The sequence below is a fragment of the Agelaius tricolor genome, unplaced genomic scaffold, assembly GCF_023055355.1.
Source record: "Agelaius tricolor isolate 1412-34295 unplaced genomic scaffold, bAgeTri1.0.p SCAF_19, whole genome shotgun sequence".
In the NCBI taxonomy this organism is placed as follows: Eukaryota; Metazoa; Chordata; class Aves; order Passeriformes; family Icteridae; genus Agelaius; species Agelaius tricolor.
In genome coordinates this window covers 14,865,112-14,880,383 of record NW_027269279.1, presented here as the reverse complement: position 1 = coordinate 14,880,383, position 15,272 = coordinate 14,865,112, and the positions used below count along the sequence as shown (strand labels likewise).

At 54.7% G+C, this 15,272-nt stretch overlaps 2 protein-coding genes across 4 annotated transcripts in view; one reads left to right on the top strand and one right to left on the bottom strand.

Annotated features, from left to right (window-relative positions):
* CFAP70 (cilia and flagella associated protein 70) overlaps nucleotides 1-10,823 on the bottom strand; it is a 24,911-nt gene extending 14,088 nt beyond the window's left edge. For all 3 annotated transcript variants that reach the window (XR_011681846.1, XM_071444484.1, XM_071444485.1), the window contains exons 1-10: nucleotides 10,709-10,823; nucleotides 8,280-8,466; nucleotides 7,890-7,985; nucleotides 7,475-7,554; nucleotides 6,265-6,438; nucleotides 5,690-5,872; nucleotides 5,198-5,289; nucleotides 4,057-4,150; nucleotides 2,899-3,033; nucleotides 871-999 (exon numbers count right to left, since the gene is read on the bottom strand). Coding sequence is in view for 2 of the 3 variants with exons in the window: in XM_071444484.1 (XP_071300585.1) it covers nucleotides 871-999; nucleotides 2,899-3,033; nucleotides 4,057-4,150; nucleotides 5,198-5,289; nucleotides 5,690-5,872; nucleotides 6,265-6,438; nucleotides 7,475-7,554; nucleotides 7,890-7,985; nucleotides 8,280-8,466; nucleotides 10,709-10,759 (1,221 nt within the window). In the remaining variant the exon portion in view is untranslated. The remainder of the gene's footprint in view (nucleotides 1-870; nucleotides 1,000-2,898; nucleotides 3,034-4,056; nucleotides 4,151-5,197; nucleotides 5,290-5,689; nucleotides 5,873-6,264; nucleotides 6,439-7,474; nucleotides 7,555-7,889; nucleotides 7,986-8,279; nucleotides 8,467-10,708) is intronic.
* On the top strand, nucleotides 10,816-15,270 carry MSS51 (MSS51 mitochondrial translational activator). The gene is made up of 6 exons (XM_071444492.1): nucleotides 10,816-12,674; nucleotides 12,963-13,118; nucleotides 13,345-13,469; nucleotides 13,610-14,173; nucleotides 14,655-14,748; nucleotides 14,826-15,270. The coding sequence occupies exons 1-6, from the start codon at nucleotides 12,382-12,384 to the stop codon at nucleotides 15,094-15,096; spliced, it is 1,503 nt and encodes a 500-aa protein (XP_071300593.1). The 5' UTR covers nucleotides 10,816-12,381; the 3' UTR covers nucleotides 15,097-15,270.
* The last annotated feature ends 2 nt before the right edge of the window (nucleotides 15,271-15,272 follow it).

Here is a 15,272-nt window from a genome sequence, read left to right as displayed (position 1 = left end):
CTAGGGAAAAGGAGAGAGCCCAGATAATCAATCTGCCTGCAGAATGAATGTGCATTCCAGAGGAAGAAGCCAAAATATGAAGGGATAATTTCAATAAATGCCTGACAATTTACAGAGACCTTCTAGCCCAGTGTGCCAGCCTGCTCTCCAGGTGGACGTCACTGGAAGAACTCTGGGACAACATCTACGTAAAACATCCCTTGTCCCCTCACTCTTGAGGAATTTAATTGCATGAAAGGTGTGAGACACCAGCACAGTGATGCTCTACAGTCTCTCCTTCTCTTTGGAGAGATATAATTACCTGTCCTTCCAGGCTGAGATTTGTGACATTTTCAGATTCTCCAGTGTCATCTGACAACTGGATTTTGGATGGGCTGAGTAACTTTTAGGAAAAAGAAAAGATGTCTCTTGTTTCAGACTCAATAAATCTCAAATCTTTGCAAGTTCAAGCAGCACATCCTAGGATTTCAGACAAGGGAAAGCTGCAGCTTCCTTACAAGAAGCAGCTCCAATGTCTGCTCTCTGTGACCAGTGACAGGACCTTAGAGAATGGCTGGAGCTGTGCCAGGGATGGGTTAGGCTGGATGTCAGGGAAAGATTCTTCCCCCAAAGGGTGGTTGGGCACTGTCACGACCCCAAGGCTACCAGAGCTCCAGGAGTACTTGGACAACACTGTCAGGCACAGGGTGGGATTGCTGGGGTGTCTGTGCATGGGCAGGAGTTGGACTCATGATCCTTGTGGTTCCCTTCATGCTGAGAAGTTCTATGGCTCTAGGATAATGAGTATCTCTCATCCATCCATGGTTCCTGTGTGTCCCAACTTCCTGTGACACAGAACCAGAGCAATCATGGTGCCTCCCCAGACCTTACCATGGCATTGGAATCTTCCTTCTGAGCCTTACTGGGAGCAGCTTTGCTGGAAGGAGAGGTCCCCAGCCTTTCCTTGCCCAGACTGAGCTGTGACCTGCGATCCCGGAAAATACTGTACTGAACTCTGGTCTGAAAAACAGAGACAATCAAGGGACAAAGCAGGCTTCCTCACTCATTTGCCTTGACCTCTCTCATCACATAACACACTGTCAGGGTCTTAAATGCCTTAAGAAGTTTTGTAACCTCATTCTCTCCTCCTCAAGTTCAGCTGCTGGTGCTCCAGCCCAGCTCTGATCCTGTGTAGCTGTGAAGCCTCAGGACAGACTATGACACTCAGTGGGGGTCTCTCCATGTTCCCTCAAAGAGCTGTGTTTTCACTGAGGACTGGCCCTTGGTCCTTGCCTGAGATATGTGCTGAATGTGCTGGAACCCAGATCCGTGATCCTGAATTCCTGGTGGGATCCTAGGCCTGCCCCACAGCTAAGGATGTGCCTGGTGATGAGGGCTGCTGGATGAATCTCACCAGGCCTGCTCCACACATTTTTGGGGGCCCCCACCTGCCTGACAGCACCCCTTGGCTCCCAGCTCATTTTCTTGTGTGGAGCTGCTACCCTGACACACATCAGGGAATTGTAAGGAATAGGTTTGTCAGACTTTGTGTTTACACAGTGTTTGACCACCCAGACAGGCTGTTCCCTCCCACACATCCTGGTTACAGAATTGGGCTAGCAAGAGTTATGGGGTTCCTGGGGAGAGGATGGAGCAGCTGTAGGGAAACTCCTTAGACCAAGAGGCAACCCAAAGCACCTGGGGAGAAAGAAGGACTTCACTTGTGACAGATAAATGGCACAGGACAAGCAGCACCATGCAGCCAAGGGGTCATTATTCATGGCAGGGAAGCTGAGCCCAGCAGACACATTCATGCCCAGCCCAGCTCTGCAGCAGGCAGTGGGAGCAGGGAGGCAGGAGAAGGGCTGGAATTCACCCAGCCCCTGGACCATAGCCCCACAGGGAACATGGGGGGTATAACCAGGCTGTACATGTGCCCTCCTGAAACAAGCTCAGGTCTGTTCCAGGAGGGAGAGACTGTGGGAAAATGGAGATGTAATTGTCACTCTTAGTAACAGAGAGGGGAAAAACGAAAAGACAAATAAACCTCGGTGAGCTAGAGCTGAAAGAGCTCCAGTGACAGCTTTTTTGGTGGTTGCTGGGGGTAACGCAATCCTTTTAAGGCCACTGTTTGCTCTTCCCAGCAACACCCTTCCCTTGCCCATGTTGCAGCTTGGGGAGAGTGGATCATGCTGGCATAGGAGGGAGTGGAGTGAGATTCAAAGCCTCTCTCAGCCCCCAGACCTGCTCACTCCCCCCTAGAAATCTCCTGCCTTGGAAAAACCTGCACCTAAAAGCTTGTATCATTAATTTTCTCCATCACCAGAAGGGCACTCAAGGTTCAGATCCAGTTCCAACCAGCACACTGTCCACCCCGTCTGCTCCCAAACATCCTCTGTCCATCCCGTCTGCTCCCAAACATCCTCTGTCCACCCTGCCTGCACCCAAACACCCCCTGTCCACTGTCCCTGCTCCCAAACACCCCCTGTCCACACTGCCTGCTCCCAAACACCCCCTGTCCACTGTCCCTGCTCCCAAACACCCCCGTCCACACTGCCTGCTCCAAATCACCCCCTGTCCACTGTCCCTGCTCCCAAACACCCCCTGTCCACACTGCCTGCTCCCAAACACCCCCTGTCCACCCTGCCTGCTCCCAAACACCCCCTGTCCACTGTCCCTGCTCCCAAACACCCTCTGTCCACTGTCCCTGCTCCCAAACACCCCCTGTCCACTGTCCCTGCTCCCAAACACCCCCTGTCCACACTGCCTGCACCCAAACACCCCCTGTCCACCCTGCCTGCTCCCAAACACCCCCTGTCCACTGTCCCTGCTCCCAAACACCCCCTGTCCACTGTCCCTGCTCCCAAGCCCCCAGTGCAAAGCCAGCTGCAGAGCTGGAGCAGAGCCTGCTGCTCTCACCTTCTCAAAGACCTCACTGTCCTCGTAGTTAAAGACACGGAAGGCCCCTCGGATCTGCGTCACCCCAGGGCACAGCAAATGCATCATGTTGACATATGCCACACCGTGGAAGGCAATCGGCTTGTCCTCATCTTTCTGGAAACACAGAGCAAGGGACTGAGATCCTGAACACGCTGTTATTCTCCTTAAGGGAACAAGGTCACCAATCTCATTAAGAGAAGGCCACACAGCAAACTGATGCACCTGATGAGCCCATGGTTCTGTCACTGGCACGCAGCCGAGACAACCTGGATGAATACACTGGAGTCATTCCATATGTAGAATATTAATTTTATCCCAATCCCCATGGGGCAGCTTTTCTCTCTAATCCCTGCACTCAGCTGTTCCTCAGGATGGTCTTGTTGAGGTACAGCTGGAAGATTATCAGCTGTGTGTGGTTAGAAATCCAGGTGACCCTACCAGAGTTGTGCATCTCAGGTTGGACAGACACCAAGTGGCTTAGGAGGTGTGGGAGGCCTAGCTAGAAGGATCATCATCAGAGCTGCAAAATCCTGGCACTGTGAGTGCTGAAAGGGATTTACACCAACTTATATGGCTTTGCCCTGGGATAGATTAGGAGCTCTCACACAATCATCTGCCAGGAGCAGAATCATTCTCTAAGGGGCTGTTTCTCTGTTAAACCACCCAGGTTTAGATGCAAAGGCATAACTTACCTGAGAAAGAATGCAAGAACTTCCTCCTCAAGCTGTTTCAAAACCTCACTGGCCACAGATCAGCTCAGTGAATTACTTTTAATTCTCCTCAGAGCCAGGCTGGACAAGCCTCTGAGCCACCTGGTCTAGTGGAAAGTGTCCCTGCCCGTGGCAGGGGGCTGGAAGGAGGTGGAGTCTGGGGTCCCTTCTAACCCAAACTATTCTGTGATTTTAAAAGTCACCCTGTCCTCTTTCCAGTGAGCTACCACAGACCATCAGTGAGAGCTATAAGGAAAAAATATGACTCTGTAATTGTTTAACAGCCCTATAAAGCTGATTTTTCAGAAAGCCTCCTGCTCTCTGACTCACTTTGGCAGCTTCAAGGCCGATTTTGGTATCACAAAGGCCTCAAGAGGAAAATGCCTGCTAATGCAATGCTACTCCACAAGCCAGACCCCACTTTTACCTTGTCAGGTTTGTTGGTTTTCCCCTTGCCACCTGAGGACATCCTGCAGAGCTCCACGGGCCAGTGGCGGCACTCGGCAATGCGCCTCTGCAGGCTGGGCACAAAGGATGCAGGATGCAGTGAGGAGATGCAGAAACCCAGCTGGAGAGCCCCACCACCCTCCTCTGTGCCCCAGCAGCTCCCCTTGGGTTTGCTTCACCCTATTCCCTCAGCAAACACCCTCAGGCCATGGGAACACTGTGATCTGGGGCAGGCTGGGTACATTTTCTGCTCTACCCAGTGCTGTGTGCATTTATGGCACAGCCAGCTTTAAAACAACAGTGAGGAGCAACACATTGGGCTTTCTCTCTCCCCCAATTACTTCAGAAATAAGTGAGAAGGAATGTGATTAACTTTGGTATAAAACCTGAATTGTACAGAGCAAGTGGATCTTGAGCTTGCATTCAGTGTGGCTGGTGACTCTGACACCAGCAGGCAGGTGGATGGATTTGTAGAGAAAAGAATTTAAAAAATCAAATGAGATAGAAGTGAGTATTTCCACACAAGGAGTAATTTGGCTGTGAAATGCACAGCCATGATGCAGCTGAGACCAGAAAATAGCAGGATTCAAAGATAAATGGAACACTCATCCTGATCGTGAGCGTATCTGGAGCTGCTAAAGGCAACACTTATCCAATAAAAAAACAAATGAAGAGTGCCCACATGGAGTGAAAGGTTTGAACGTATTTGGGATTCAGTAAAAACTTAATTAGCAGCTCAGAGGAGAGCTGTGGATGCCACTCTAGTCCAGGTCTTCTCACCATAACTGCTGCCCCTTCCTTCAAGCTATGCAAGGACCAGCCCCCAGCCCCAGCTGCTGGCAGCAGGAAGAGAGCATTTGTGGCCTGGAGATAGCAGCTCCAGACAATTCATCTTTTCCCAGCACAGCAGAACAAAGCTGCTGCCAGCAGTTCAAGGCACTTCAAGAGCTGTGCCCTTGCTCAGGTGAATGCTTGTGGCCAAGAGAAAGTCACAGCAGCCATGGCAGGTGGGGCAGAGCCACAGTTTGACTCCTAAGTGGTCCAAGATCACCTGCATGTTGCAGCCCCTTGCCTCAGGTCATTCTGAGCACGTTCTGTGCTGTGTTGCTCAGGTCCCTTACATGGCCACAGCATCAGCATCCAGGAAACAGCGCGTTTCCATGTCCCACACGACTCTCCTCGAGCTCTCGGCCTGGGTCCTGAATTCCTTGTCCTGTGAGAAACAGCATGCAGTCAAAGCCAGGACAGCAAACTCCCCAGCCTGCACTGCATCATCCTCAAAAGTGTCCCCAGGAGAGAATGTGAGTCAGACAGAGGTGTCCAAGTGCCCAAAGGCAGGCCAGCCCCATAGAGAGGCTGACAGCCTTTCCTGCAGACGCCATCAGCGTTAAGTGCCTGGCTCAAGGGAGATAACCCAGCTCAATGTGGGTGTTTCCTGGGACCAGACCTGCCACATTCTCCCCTGGGATGTCTCCAGCAGTGAGTCAGCATGTCTGCTGCCCCAGGAGAACCACCTCTGTGCTGGACACTGCACAGTGACCACCCACCTCCCTCTCTTACCAAGTCTCTCCATCCCTTCTGGCTCTCTTCTAAACTTGCCAGTCCTTCCTCACCTCACTTTTGTTGAGCTCTCCATCCTCATCCTCATAGGGCCCACCAACAATGAAGGAGTCAGGTATGTTCAGAGCATCAGGGGCCAGGATGGGGCCAAGGGGCCAGTTTTTGGGCCGGGGAAATGGTTCTTTTTCACCATCAGCCTTCAGGATGCCATTCTTGAAGAGCAATGGCAATTCTTTCTAGAGAGACAGGAGAAAAAAAGGATTTGCATTTCTAACAGGAGCAGGAGCAAGAGCCAGCTGCTCCAAGCTGGGATAACAAAGCAAAGCAACAGTACAGGGTGCCTGGCTTGGAAAATGCACTCCACCGCACGCATACAAAGAATGGAATAAAAATAAAGAGCCACGTGGAAAAAACCCTGCCAGTTTGAATCCAAATCTTTCCAAACAGACCTTTGTTTGTGTTAAAGAAACACATCACGCCACAGAGACTCTGAGACCTCCCAACAAAGGCTGCTGGTGCACAAGCACAGAAGCTGTGCACCCCATGTGCCTGGACACTTGTTCCATGGGGTGGGGGAACAACCCAAACCCAGCCAAACCCCCTGTCACCGTGCCTGGGCCATTCTCACCTCACCAGCTGCTGGCATTTGCAAGCAAGCCATGTAGTTTTGCTGGGCGTCAGCAGTAAAGGCTTCAGGGACAGAATAAGCTGCCTCCAGCGTGATGCTCAGGAGGTTCCCACTTGAGAACTGGGTGGCAGAGAGCAGGAGCTCTTTGGTGCTCACTATCACTTCAAGGCCAGCCTGTGAGACAAAGATAAAATCGAGCCAGTAAACAATTATAGCTTGCCTACTCTTAGGGAGAAGCAAGCAGAAATCCAAGGCCAGAACATATAATGTTATCTTGTGCCTCATCTTCGATGTATAAGAAAACAGCCCAGCACAGGAAAGGAATCTCAGGACCAATTTGGCTCAATTGTGGTGTTTGTTTGTTTAAATCACAGCCTGGCTGAGGTATGGCACATGCCCCAAGGGTCTCATAAAATGAGCTGTGGAGAAAGAGACAGGGTCTCATGAAAGGAGCCACAGAGAAAGAACATCAAGGGTGGAAAATAGTGCTTTTCCCCTGGTGATTCAGAAAGCCACAGCTTTGCCTCTGCCCTATCTCCATGCTCTGTGTGCAGCCTTTAATTACCTGTCCCAGCCCTCGATGGATGGTGTGTGAGGGAAAACCAGCTGGTCAGCATTTATTACCTGTCCTCCCTAATGAGTGCCCCCCCACCTTGCTCACTGTGAACTCCTCTTAAACACAGAGCTGTTAATGGGATATCCACCCCTCCAGTTTGCTCCCGGTGCTCACTGCAGGCAGGCAGCTCAGCAGCAAAATTGGACACATTTTCCCAGCCTCATACTTCATTCCCTATTTTAGTCACTGGGTACTTTGCAACCTGCTGAATGAATAAGGACCTTGTAGGGAAGGCAGTCAGAGTTTGTACAATAATGGACTCAGACATTTCATCTGCAGAAAGGAAGGCTAATAAAGCTGGGCAGGTGACCCTGCCGCTGCCTTTTGGGGGGTTTTCAGTACTGTGCTTTCCATCTTTGTTATTTTTTGCAGAGCAATTGGGTACCTGCACACATTAACATTTCCCAGCACGACCTCACCTATCAGAGGGAAGCAGGGACAGACGTCAGAGGGAGCGGGAAAGGCCTCCAAGCCTGTAACATATAGGGCTGTACCACATCCGAGATGAGCCAGGCAGCTGAGTCATGCTCTCCCTCCCATTAAAAAGCAGCAGAGAGCTGAATGAGGGAAGGAACAGTTCCAAATTCCACATACCGTGGCCTCAGGGTAAAGCTTCGCTGATGGGGAGGCAGGCACTGCATACAAAGGAGCTAAGACCTTCAGTGAACGCACTCCTGGGAAGAAACAGGAATGAGAGCAGCCTGAAGTGAGACCCTCTGCAAAGAATCACAGTCATGGAATGATCTGGGTGGAAGGGACCTTAAAGATCACCTTGTTCCAGCCCCCTGCCATGGGCAGGAACACCTTACATGAGGCAAAATCATGGTTCTGAATTTTGATTTCATTCTGAATGAATTCTGAATGCTGAGCTACTCTCTCTCCCCCTGAGTCAGATTTTGCAGAGCTATGAAGGTTACTTTGTCCAAAGGAGATAAATTGTAGTCAGGGGTCCATAAACAGAGATCAGAGCAAGGAGTGGTCATGGAGGCTGTAAAACTCAATGCTGTACCTTGCAGCAGAGGTAGAAGGTCCACCACAGCTTGGGCAAGAGGAGCTATTTTCTCTGTTTTTTTCTTGTCCTTTGATGCCACTTCTAGCAGTGTCACTAGGGAGATAAAAAGAGAGGAGCTGGCAGAATTCCTTGGACCAGCAGGTCAGGCACCAGAGAGGGTCTGTGCGAGCTTTGGCACAAGCTCCTCTTCACCTCCCAAGGCTGACAAGCACAGCAAAGCCAAAGGAGCATGGGCCAACATGAAAGGGGATTCTTCCAGCTGGCAGAGATGGACAAGAAGTGCTGAGAACCTCCCACCACTGCTGCTGAAGTGCTATTCCTGAACCAGTGACTCCTGCAGCGACAGCAGCCAGCTCCAAGGTGGGACATCTGGCACCAGCTACTTACAGAGCACCGGTTTCTGCACAAGGACATCCAAGGAGTTGGGCCCATCGGGGCTGTACTCAAAGCTGGTGCTGAAGTCATACTCTGCTGTCCCATCTGGCAGCACATGAGTCTTGGAGGAGTCTCCCAGCACTGCTCCGTTGTACTCCACACGCACCAATGTAAACAGCAAGTTGCTTTTGAGAGTTTTCTGTCAAAAAAAAAAAGAGCTCAGAGAGCAGCTGGCTCTGCAGCAGCATCCCAGGATCAGAGTTCCTCTGGCAGCAGCTCAGGTCAGTGACCAGCACAGGGCTCACTTGTGGGAGCCTGTTCCACCACAGGAATGAGGAAGAGGAGCAGAGCTTGGCCACACTGAGACCTCACCATTCCCTGTCTTTAGGAGGGAAATTTCCTGTTTCACCATGCTGTGATGCCCCAAAGATTATCAGGAGCTGTGGCAAGGGAGATAGAGAGGTTCAGGCTTCACCTCAGGAAAGACACATCTGAAACAAATCCCAAAATACTCCACTGATATTTTTGTACTTCCAGGAAGCTTGAGACCTTTGCTGTCTCCTAAGAAAGCAGCTCCTGAGCTACAGGGATGAGCTCACAGGACACCTGTGGATGTCGTGTGGTGCAAAATGTCCTGAAATGGACAGAGAGAAAACAGCCTCGAGTTGTGCCAGGGGAGGTTTAGGTTGGATATTAGAGAAAATTTATTCACTGTAAGGGTGGTCAGGAACTGGCACAGGTTCCTCATGGAAGTGGGGGAGTTCCCATCCCTACTAGTGTTCAAAAGACATGTGCATGTGACACTTGGGAACATGCTTTAGTGGTATCCTTGGCAGTGCTGGGTTAAAGGTTGGACTTGATGGTCTCAGAAGCCTTTTCCAACCTACATGATTCTGCGAAATCAAAGGAAGGGCTCCAGCAAGCACTTAGGGAGCTCTGCAATTTGTTGTTACACCACCTTCATACCACTTGCTTTAATCAGAGATGAGGAGATTCAGACTTTACTTTGAATTTCAAATGTCTAAACAGAGGGGCTTAAACAGGGCTGGAGAGGGACAGTGAAGGCACAGCACTTGGCAGTGGGGACCCACAGGGGCAGCATTGGACACCTCCACAGCACAGGAAGGGCTGGGCAGCAGGTACCAAAGGGCTCCTTGCAGCAGAAACACAGTTTAGCTCTCAATCCACAGAGAAGTGGCTGAACACAAGGACCATTGTACCCAAACCCAGCTTTTCCTTAGTGCTGAGCCACAGGGATGCCTAACCCACCCTCAGCTCCCTCTCTCCCTGTCACTGGGGTAATTAGTTCCATGCTGGTTCTTACACAAAAAGAGATCTCTTTCACTTGGTTTTAATTTTCAGCCCTTCTCACTGTCTCCTTGAGCATACATCCTATGAATGGCTAAACAGAAGAATCCAATTAACCTTTCCCTGTACCATTAATTATCCAAGACTCCTCTCTCATCCTTCTCTACATTGCCTCTAATTAAGCAGATTCCACACTTATAGCTAGAAGTGGATTCCACATTCTTACAGCCGGGTTTTTTTTCATCCTGTTGCTGTGATTATTGCCCTTTTGTAACCCCCCCTCCCTTTTGTACAGCCCTTTCTCACGGTGGAGCAATCAGAACCACAAAGCAACATTCCAGATGCAATCAATCCAGCAGTCTTTTCTTCCCAGCATTGTTTATCCTCCTCTCACCTCATTCCTCACCTAAGCTGCTGTTTGCTGAATCCATCAGTGTAAGAGGTACTTCAATACTACAATGTGAAAGCCTCAAGCAGGTGCTTTTGGATTGCTTTTTCTGTCTGCTGCTGGAGCAGAAGCAGGAATTTGCATTTTTTCTGCTTGCAGCAGGAGCTGAGCTTCTCCTCCACATTCCCTCCCAAATGCCAGTTTCTCTGGAAGACTTTAAGGACAGCTGGATGCATCACATGGAAATCACAGCAGTGGTGGTTTGATTGGCACCAGCTCATAGCCTTGAACTGGATCCATTGCCTTTTTAAACCAGAGCCACCCTACTGCTTTCAATATGATTTAAACAGCTGGAGCTGGGATGAAAATCTGGCTTTACACCCAAGGTGAGGTCCTTCCACAGGTTTTTGTCTCATATATCATATTTTTGCTGTGTTCTGCTTAAAAAAACCTGCATTTCCATACAGTTAGAAGAGGCAGAGAGGTGCATTTCACCCTATTATCTCTGGCCTGCTACTAGGGAGGTGTGTTCCCCAATTTATGTGCCTCACAAGATTTTTCCTCTGTGTGAACTCCTCAGCAGGGAGGAGGAAGCCACAGTGTGGCATTGCTGAACCTCTGATACTCCCACCACTCCTTCCTTTAGCCTTATCACCCCCTGCCTGCTCTCACAGGGGATCCCTGTGCACACAGAATTGTTCTGGCCTTGTTTATTAAATGAGTAGAGATATTTTCAGAACTTTACCAGGTCCTGTGCACTCACGACTGTGATCTGTACTGGTATTGGCTGTGACATACTGGGAAGAGCTGCAGCAGCGGGCTCCTTCCTACCAGTCAGCCCCGCAGGGACCTCCTCGGCTCTGCAGGAGAAAGAATGAGGAAAGAAACATGAAACTGCTCCATTCCTCTCCCAGATACCTCTGCAGGACACAGCAGTGCGGGCTGCAAGCGCTATTCAGGGCTTGGCTGTCAAAACACCATTGAATGTGCAGGGCTTTGGCAGTGACGAATCTCTCACGAGGTGCAGGGGGAGGACTGGGAAAAATGTAATGTGAAAATTATCCATCTCTGTAAGCTTCACCCAGCTGCTGCTCCCAGGAAAGGTTTGTTGTGCCAGGCTGGTCTCAACTCCCAGTACATCCCAGGCTCTCTTTTACTCCCTTTTTAAGTTAATGGTGACCCCATGGGCCAAAGGCTGGCGGCTACCAGCCGTCCCCTCACAGCTCCCAGATGCTGAGCAGCTCCTTCTGCTCCTCAGGTTTGTGAAACCCTCGGGATTCCCTCAGGGCTCCCCAGGGACCCCACGGCCTCCTTGCCTCACACCCCAGGGCCAGGCAGCTCCCTCAGGGCAGCATTGATGGGCTCAGGGCTCCTCTCACCCTGGTGTGTCCTGCAGCCCCTCAGCCCCGGGCCTGGAGGTTCTCCTGCCCCAGAACGGTCCTGCAGCCCCTCACCGACGGCCCCGGGGGTCTTCCCGACCTGGGGTGCACTTACAGCCCCTGAGCCCCGGGCCTAGGCCCTCTGCTGGCTCAAGGGCTCCTCACCCACGGGCCTGAAAGCTCTCCTGCCCCAGAACGGTCCTGCAGCCCCTCACCCACAGCTCTGGAGGCCCTCCCGCCCCGGGGGGATCCTGCAGCCCCTCACCGGGAGCCAACCGTGCGGCGCCGGGGCTCGAACCTGTGGCTTGCCCGACTCGGCGGAGGGCTCGCGTCCCGTCACCACAGCGACGCGGCGGCTCCCGCAGGCCCCCGAAACCTCGCGGGACCCCGGCCCAGCCCCGCGTGTTGGGGGCGTGCCCGTGAGGCCGCGGCCGCCGCCATGATGGGTGTGGGCAGCCCTCACCAGCCCCCGGTGGGGCCGGGTCCCCCCGAGCCGTCCCGTGTGAGCGGGCGGTGCTCTCCGGCCACCGTGTCCCCCTTTGCAGCCTGGCGTGCCCGGCTCTGCATCCCAGAGCCCACTGCTGGCCTCCGCCCCGGCTGGCACAGGCCGTGGTGCCCACCCAGGCACTCCCTCACACCCCGCTGGGGGCCCTGAGGCAGTGGGAGGGGGGTGTCCGGACTGGGGTGGGGTCCCTATGGCGAGGGGATGGGGCAGTGACTTTGTGTCCCTATGGTCACAGAGGGGTCCCAGGGGTTTGGGCAGCCCCCCGAAGGTTTGCAGTGTTTGCTACAGGGTTTTGGGGCACCCCACTGCCACCAGCGCGGCTTTTGGGGCGGGAGCCGGACCCCCGGAGCGGGTTGGCCCGTTCCCGGGGAGGGGATGCCCAGAATAGCTCCGCTATCTGATTCCGAGGGGCCGCGGACGTCTGCACCGCCGGCTCCCGGGGGCTGACATTTGAGCCCCGCCGCGGGACGGGACGGGACGTGGCGGGCGCCGGGACTGCCCGGGATCTCCGGGCGCTGCCGGGACCGGAGCGGGATGGCGGGCGGGAGGCGCCGTGGGGGTGGCGGGCGGCGCGGGGGACCCCGGCAGCACGCCGGGACCCCCGGACCGGCCTCCTCGCCCGCACCTCTCTCTCCAGCAGCCACCCCGGCCCAGCCAAACGCAGGCGCTGCCCCCAAAACCGGCCGCTCCAAGAAGGCCCCGGAGGGGCCAGCGGCGAGGGCTCCAGATGTGGACTCGCTGGGCTTCCAGGCCATGGACCGCAACGTGCCGGGGCTGTCCCACGTCATCCTGCAGAAGCTCAACATGAAGAGCTATGAGGACTACAAGTGAGTGAGCACCCATGGGTGCCTATTCCCCACCCCCTCCTCCGGGAAGAGCATCCCGTGTGGCCCCCAGCAGCTGGAGCAGCTCCCATGGCTCATCCCACCCTCCCGGCTCAGCCCACCGGGGGCTCTGATGGGCTCCTGGGTGGACCCCTCCAGAGTGCTTGGCTCCCTGTCCCCACCCAGGCCAGGATGCTCCTGGCTGGAGCTAAAAATCTTGGCAGCCTCAGAGGAATCAGCCCCCCAGTTGTGGCAGCAGACTGGATTCTGCTCACCCTCTGGCATCTGCAGGTCTGCCATGGACGGGAGGAAGAGCGGCAGCGATTTCGGCATCCGGACGTATTTTGACATGTTCCAGAAGATGGAAGACACCTTCAAATTTTGTGTTGAGTGCAAGAAGCTCCCCGATGCCCTCCCGGACCCCAAAAGCCTCCGGCGTTGCAAGAGGTATGGTGGGGAGATGGTCTGGTGGGACAAGGATGGATCCATCCCTCATTTCCAGCCTGCTGGCTGGGGTGAAGTGAGGTGTGTCTGACCCCAGTGCCCAGCTCCAGCCACTGGGCACCCCTAGGAACAGTGACACAACCCTGAGAGGGGGTGGCAGGGAACCAGGCTGGGTGGGCTGGATCGTGCCCCCCCTCCCCATGGCTGGGCATTCTGCCTGTCTGCCCAGGTGCCAAAATGTGTACTACTGTGGCGTGGCGTGCCAGCGTGCCAACTGGCCGCTGCACAAGAAGTTCTGCAAGAAGCTGAAGCTGGTGGCCCTGGACCGGCTGGTGGAGTGGCTCATCTTCACAGGTGAGGCATGTGTCACCCTGGGATCCCCATCCTGGGCTGCACAGGTCCTGTGGTGGGATGTGGTGTCCATTCTCCCACAGCACAGGTGGGACAGGCAGCCTGGGCTGTGGCACCTCTGCTGTACCCTCCTGACCCCCCAGGAGACATCCCCTTTCCCACGGACACCTGGACAAAACCTGCCTGGGACGTGAAGGGCTGGGAGGACTGGTTCTCCATGCAGGAGCAGCTGGAGGAGAAGCTGGGTGCCATCGTGGCCGGGCGCTACATGACCCTGCTGTGGGCCAACGCCGGGAAGCCGCGGCCGGAGGACGCGGAGCTGCGGGAATCCATCCGGCGCCTGGTCACCGACTTCCACTCGCGGCCGCTCACCATCGGCCTGGGACTGCGGCTTTTCGGCATCGACCCCCTCACCAGGCCCCTCACCGTGCACGTGGTGGGGGCTTCCCACGTGGAGACCCTCAACACGCGGCTGACGGACTATGATGAGCTGACGCGGATGTTCCCGGGGCACCAGGGCGTGGAGATGGTGATGGTGGGGGTGGACGTGGTGGATGGACCCATCATGAGGCCACCCCTGACCACGCTGGCGCCCCGGGGAAAGATCTATCTCAGCAGCTACAAGGGGCTCTACCACGACTTCTGGGAAAGCCACGTGGAGACCAAGCTGGCCGCCCCTCCTGACCTGGTGGTGGGCTTTCACCCGGGTGAGTGCCTGTGCCATGGAGGGGTCAGACCCTCACACCCTGCTGCAGGGATAGGGACATCTATGGGGCACATGGGCTCAGGGACCACCCTGAGCACCCTGGCAGCACCTGTGGCTGGGCCTGAAGGTGGTCTGGGATGTATTCAGGGCTTTGCACCAAGGCTCAATGGGCAGCTGGGGGGACCCCCTGGGACATGGCTGCTTTGTCTCCCCACCAGGCACTCTGTCCCCTGCCTGTGTCATCCACCTGCAGGTGAAACACATTCTTCCCTTCAGGTCTTGGTGCTGTGGCTTAGCCCAGGACACAGAGTATGGGGTGCCCCATATGCTGATGGGAAGCCAGACCCCACCTTGCTGAGGGCTGCCAAACTCAGTGCATACTTGGGGTGTCCAGCACAGAGTGGATGCAGTTGGAGCCAGCTTTCCCCGGGGCCACGGTGGGATGGGAAAGAGGTGGAATCCTCATGGCTGTGTCCCCACAGGTTTCCATGCCTGCCCAGACCTGCTGGCGGGCTGGCTGCCCACCCTGCTGCTGCTGCGGGACTATCGCCTGCCCGTGCTCTTCACCGTGTACAGGTGAGCACAGCCCCACCCACAGCCCCGGTGAGCCGGCACAGACACCCACTCACTGTGCCTGTCCTCTCTGCTGGCAGTGAGCAGGAGCTGAAGGCCTCCCTGCAGATCCTTGTGGAGCTGGAGATGCACATTGTGGGTTATGCCAGCAACCCCTTTGCCTCCCTGCGGCCCGAGCAGGTCTACTCGAGCCCCAACAAGCCGCCCGTCTACTGCAGCTCCCACTACATCGCCCTGCTGGGAGCAGAGGCTGTGCCAGGGGCTGAGGAGCTGGAGGATGATGATGGCTGGCAGGGAGGAGAGCCCAGTGCTGCTGCTGTGGCTGGGGGCATTGGCCCAGGGCTGGGTTGATTCCTGCCTGCCTTGACTACTCAACCCTCAGAGCCTCGCAGCCCATGCAGGACCCTCTGCATCCTGGGATCAGCGAAATCCCTCACTGCACACATGGAGGCCTGGGGGATGCAGCACCCCAGCACAGGCATGGCACCCCTTCCGCAGCACCAAATAAATCACTATTAGCAACCAGC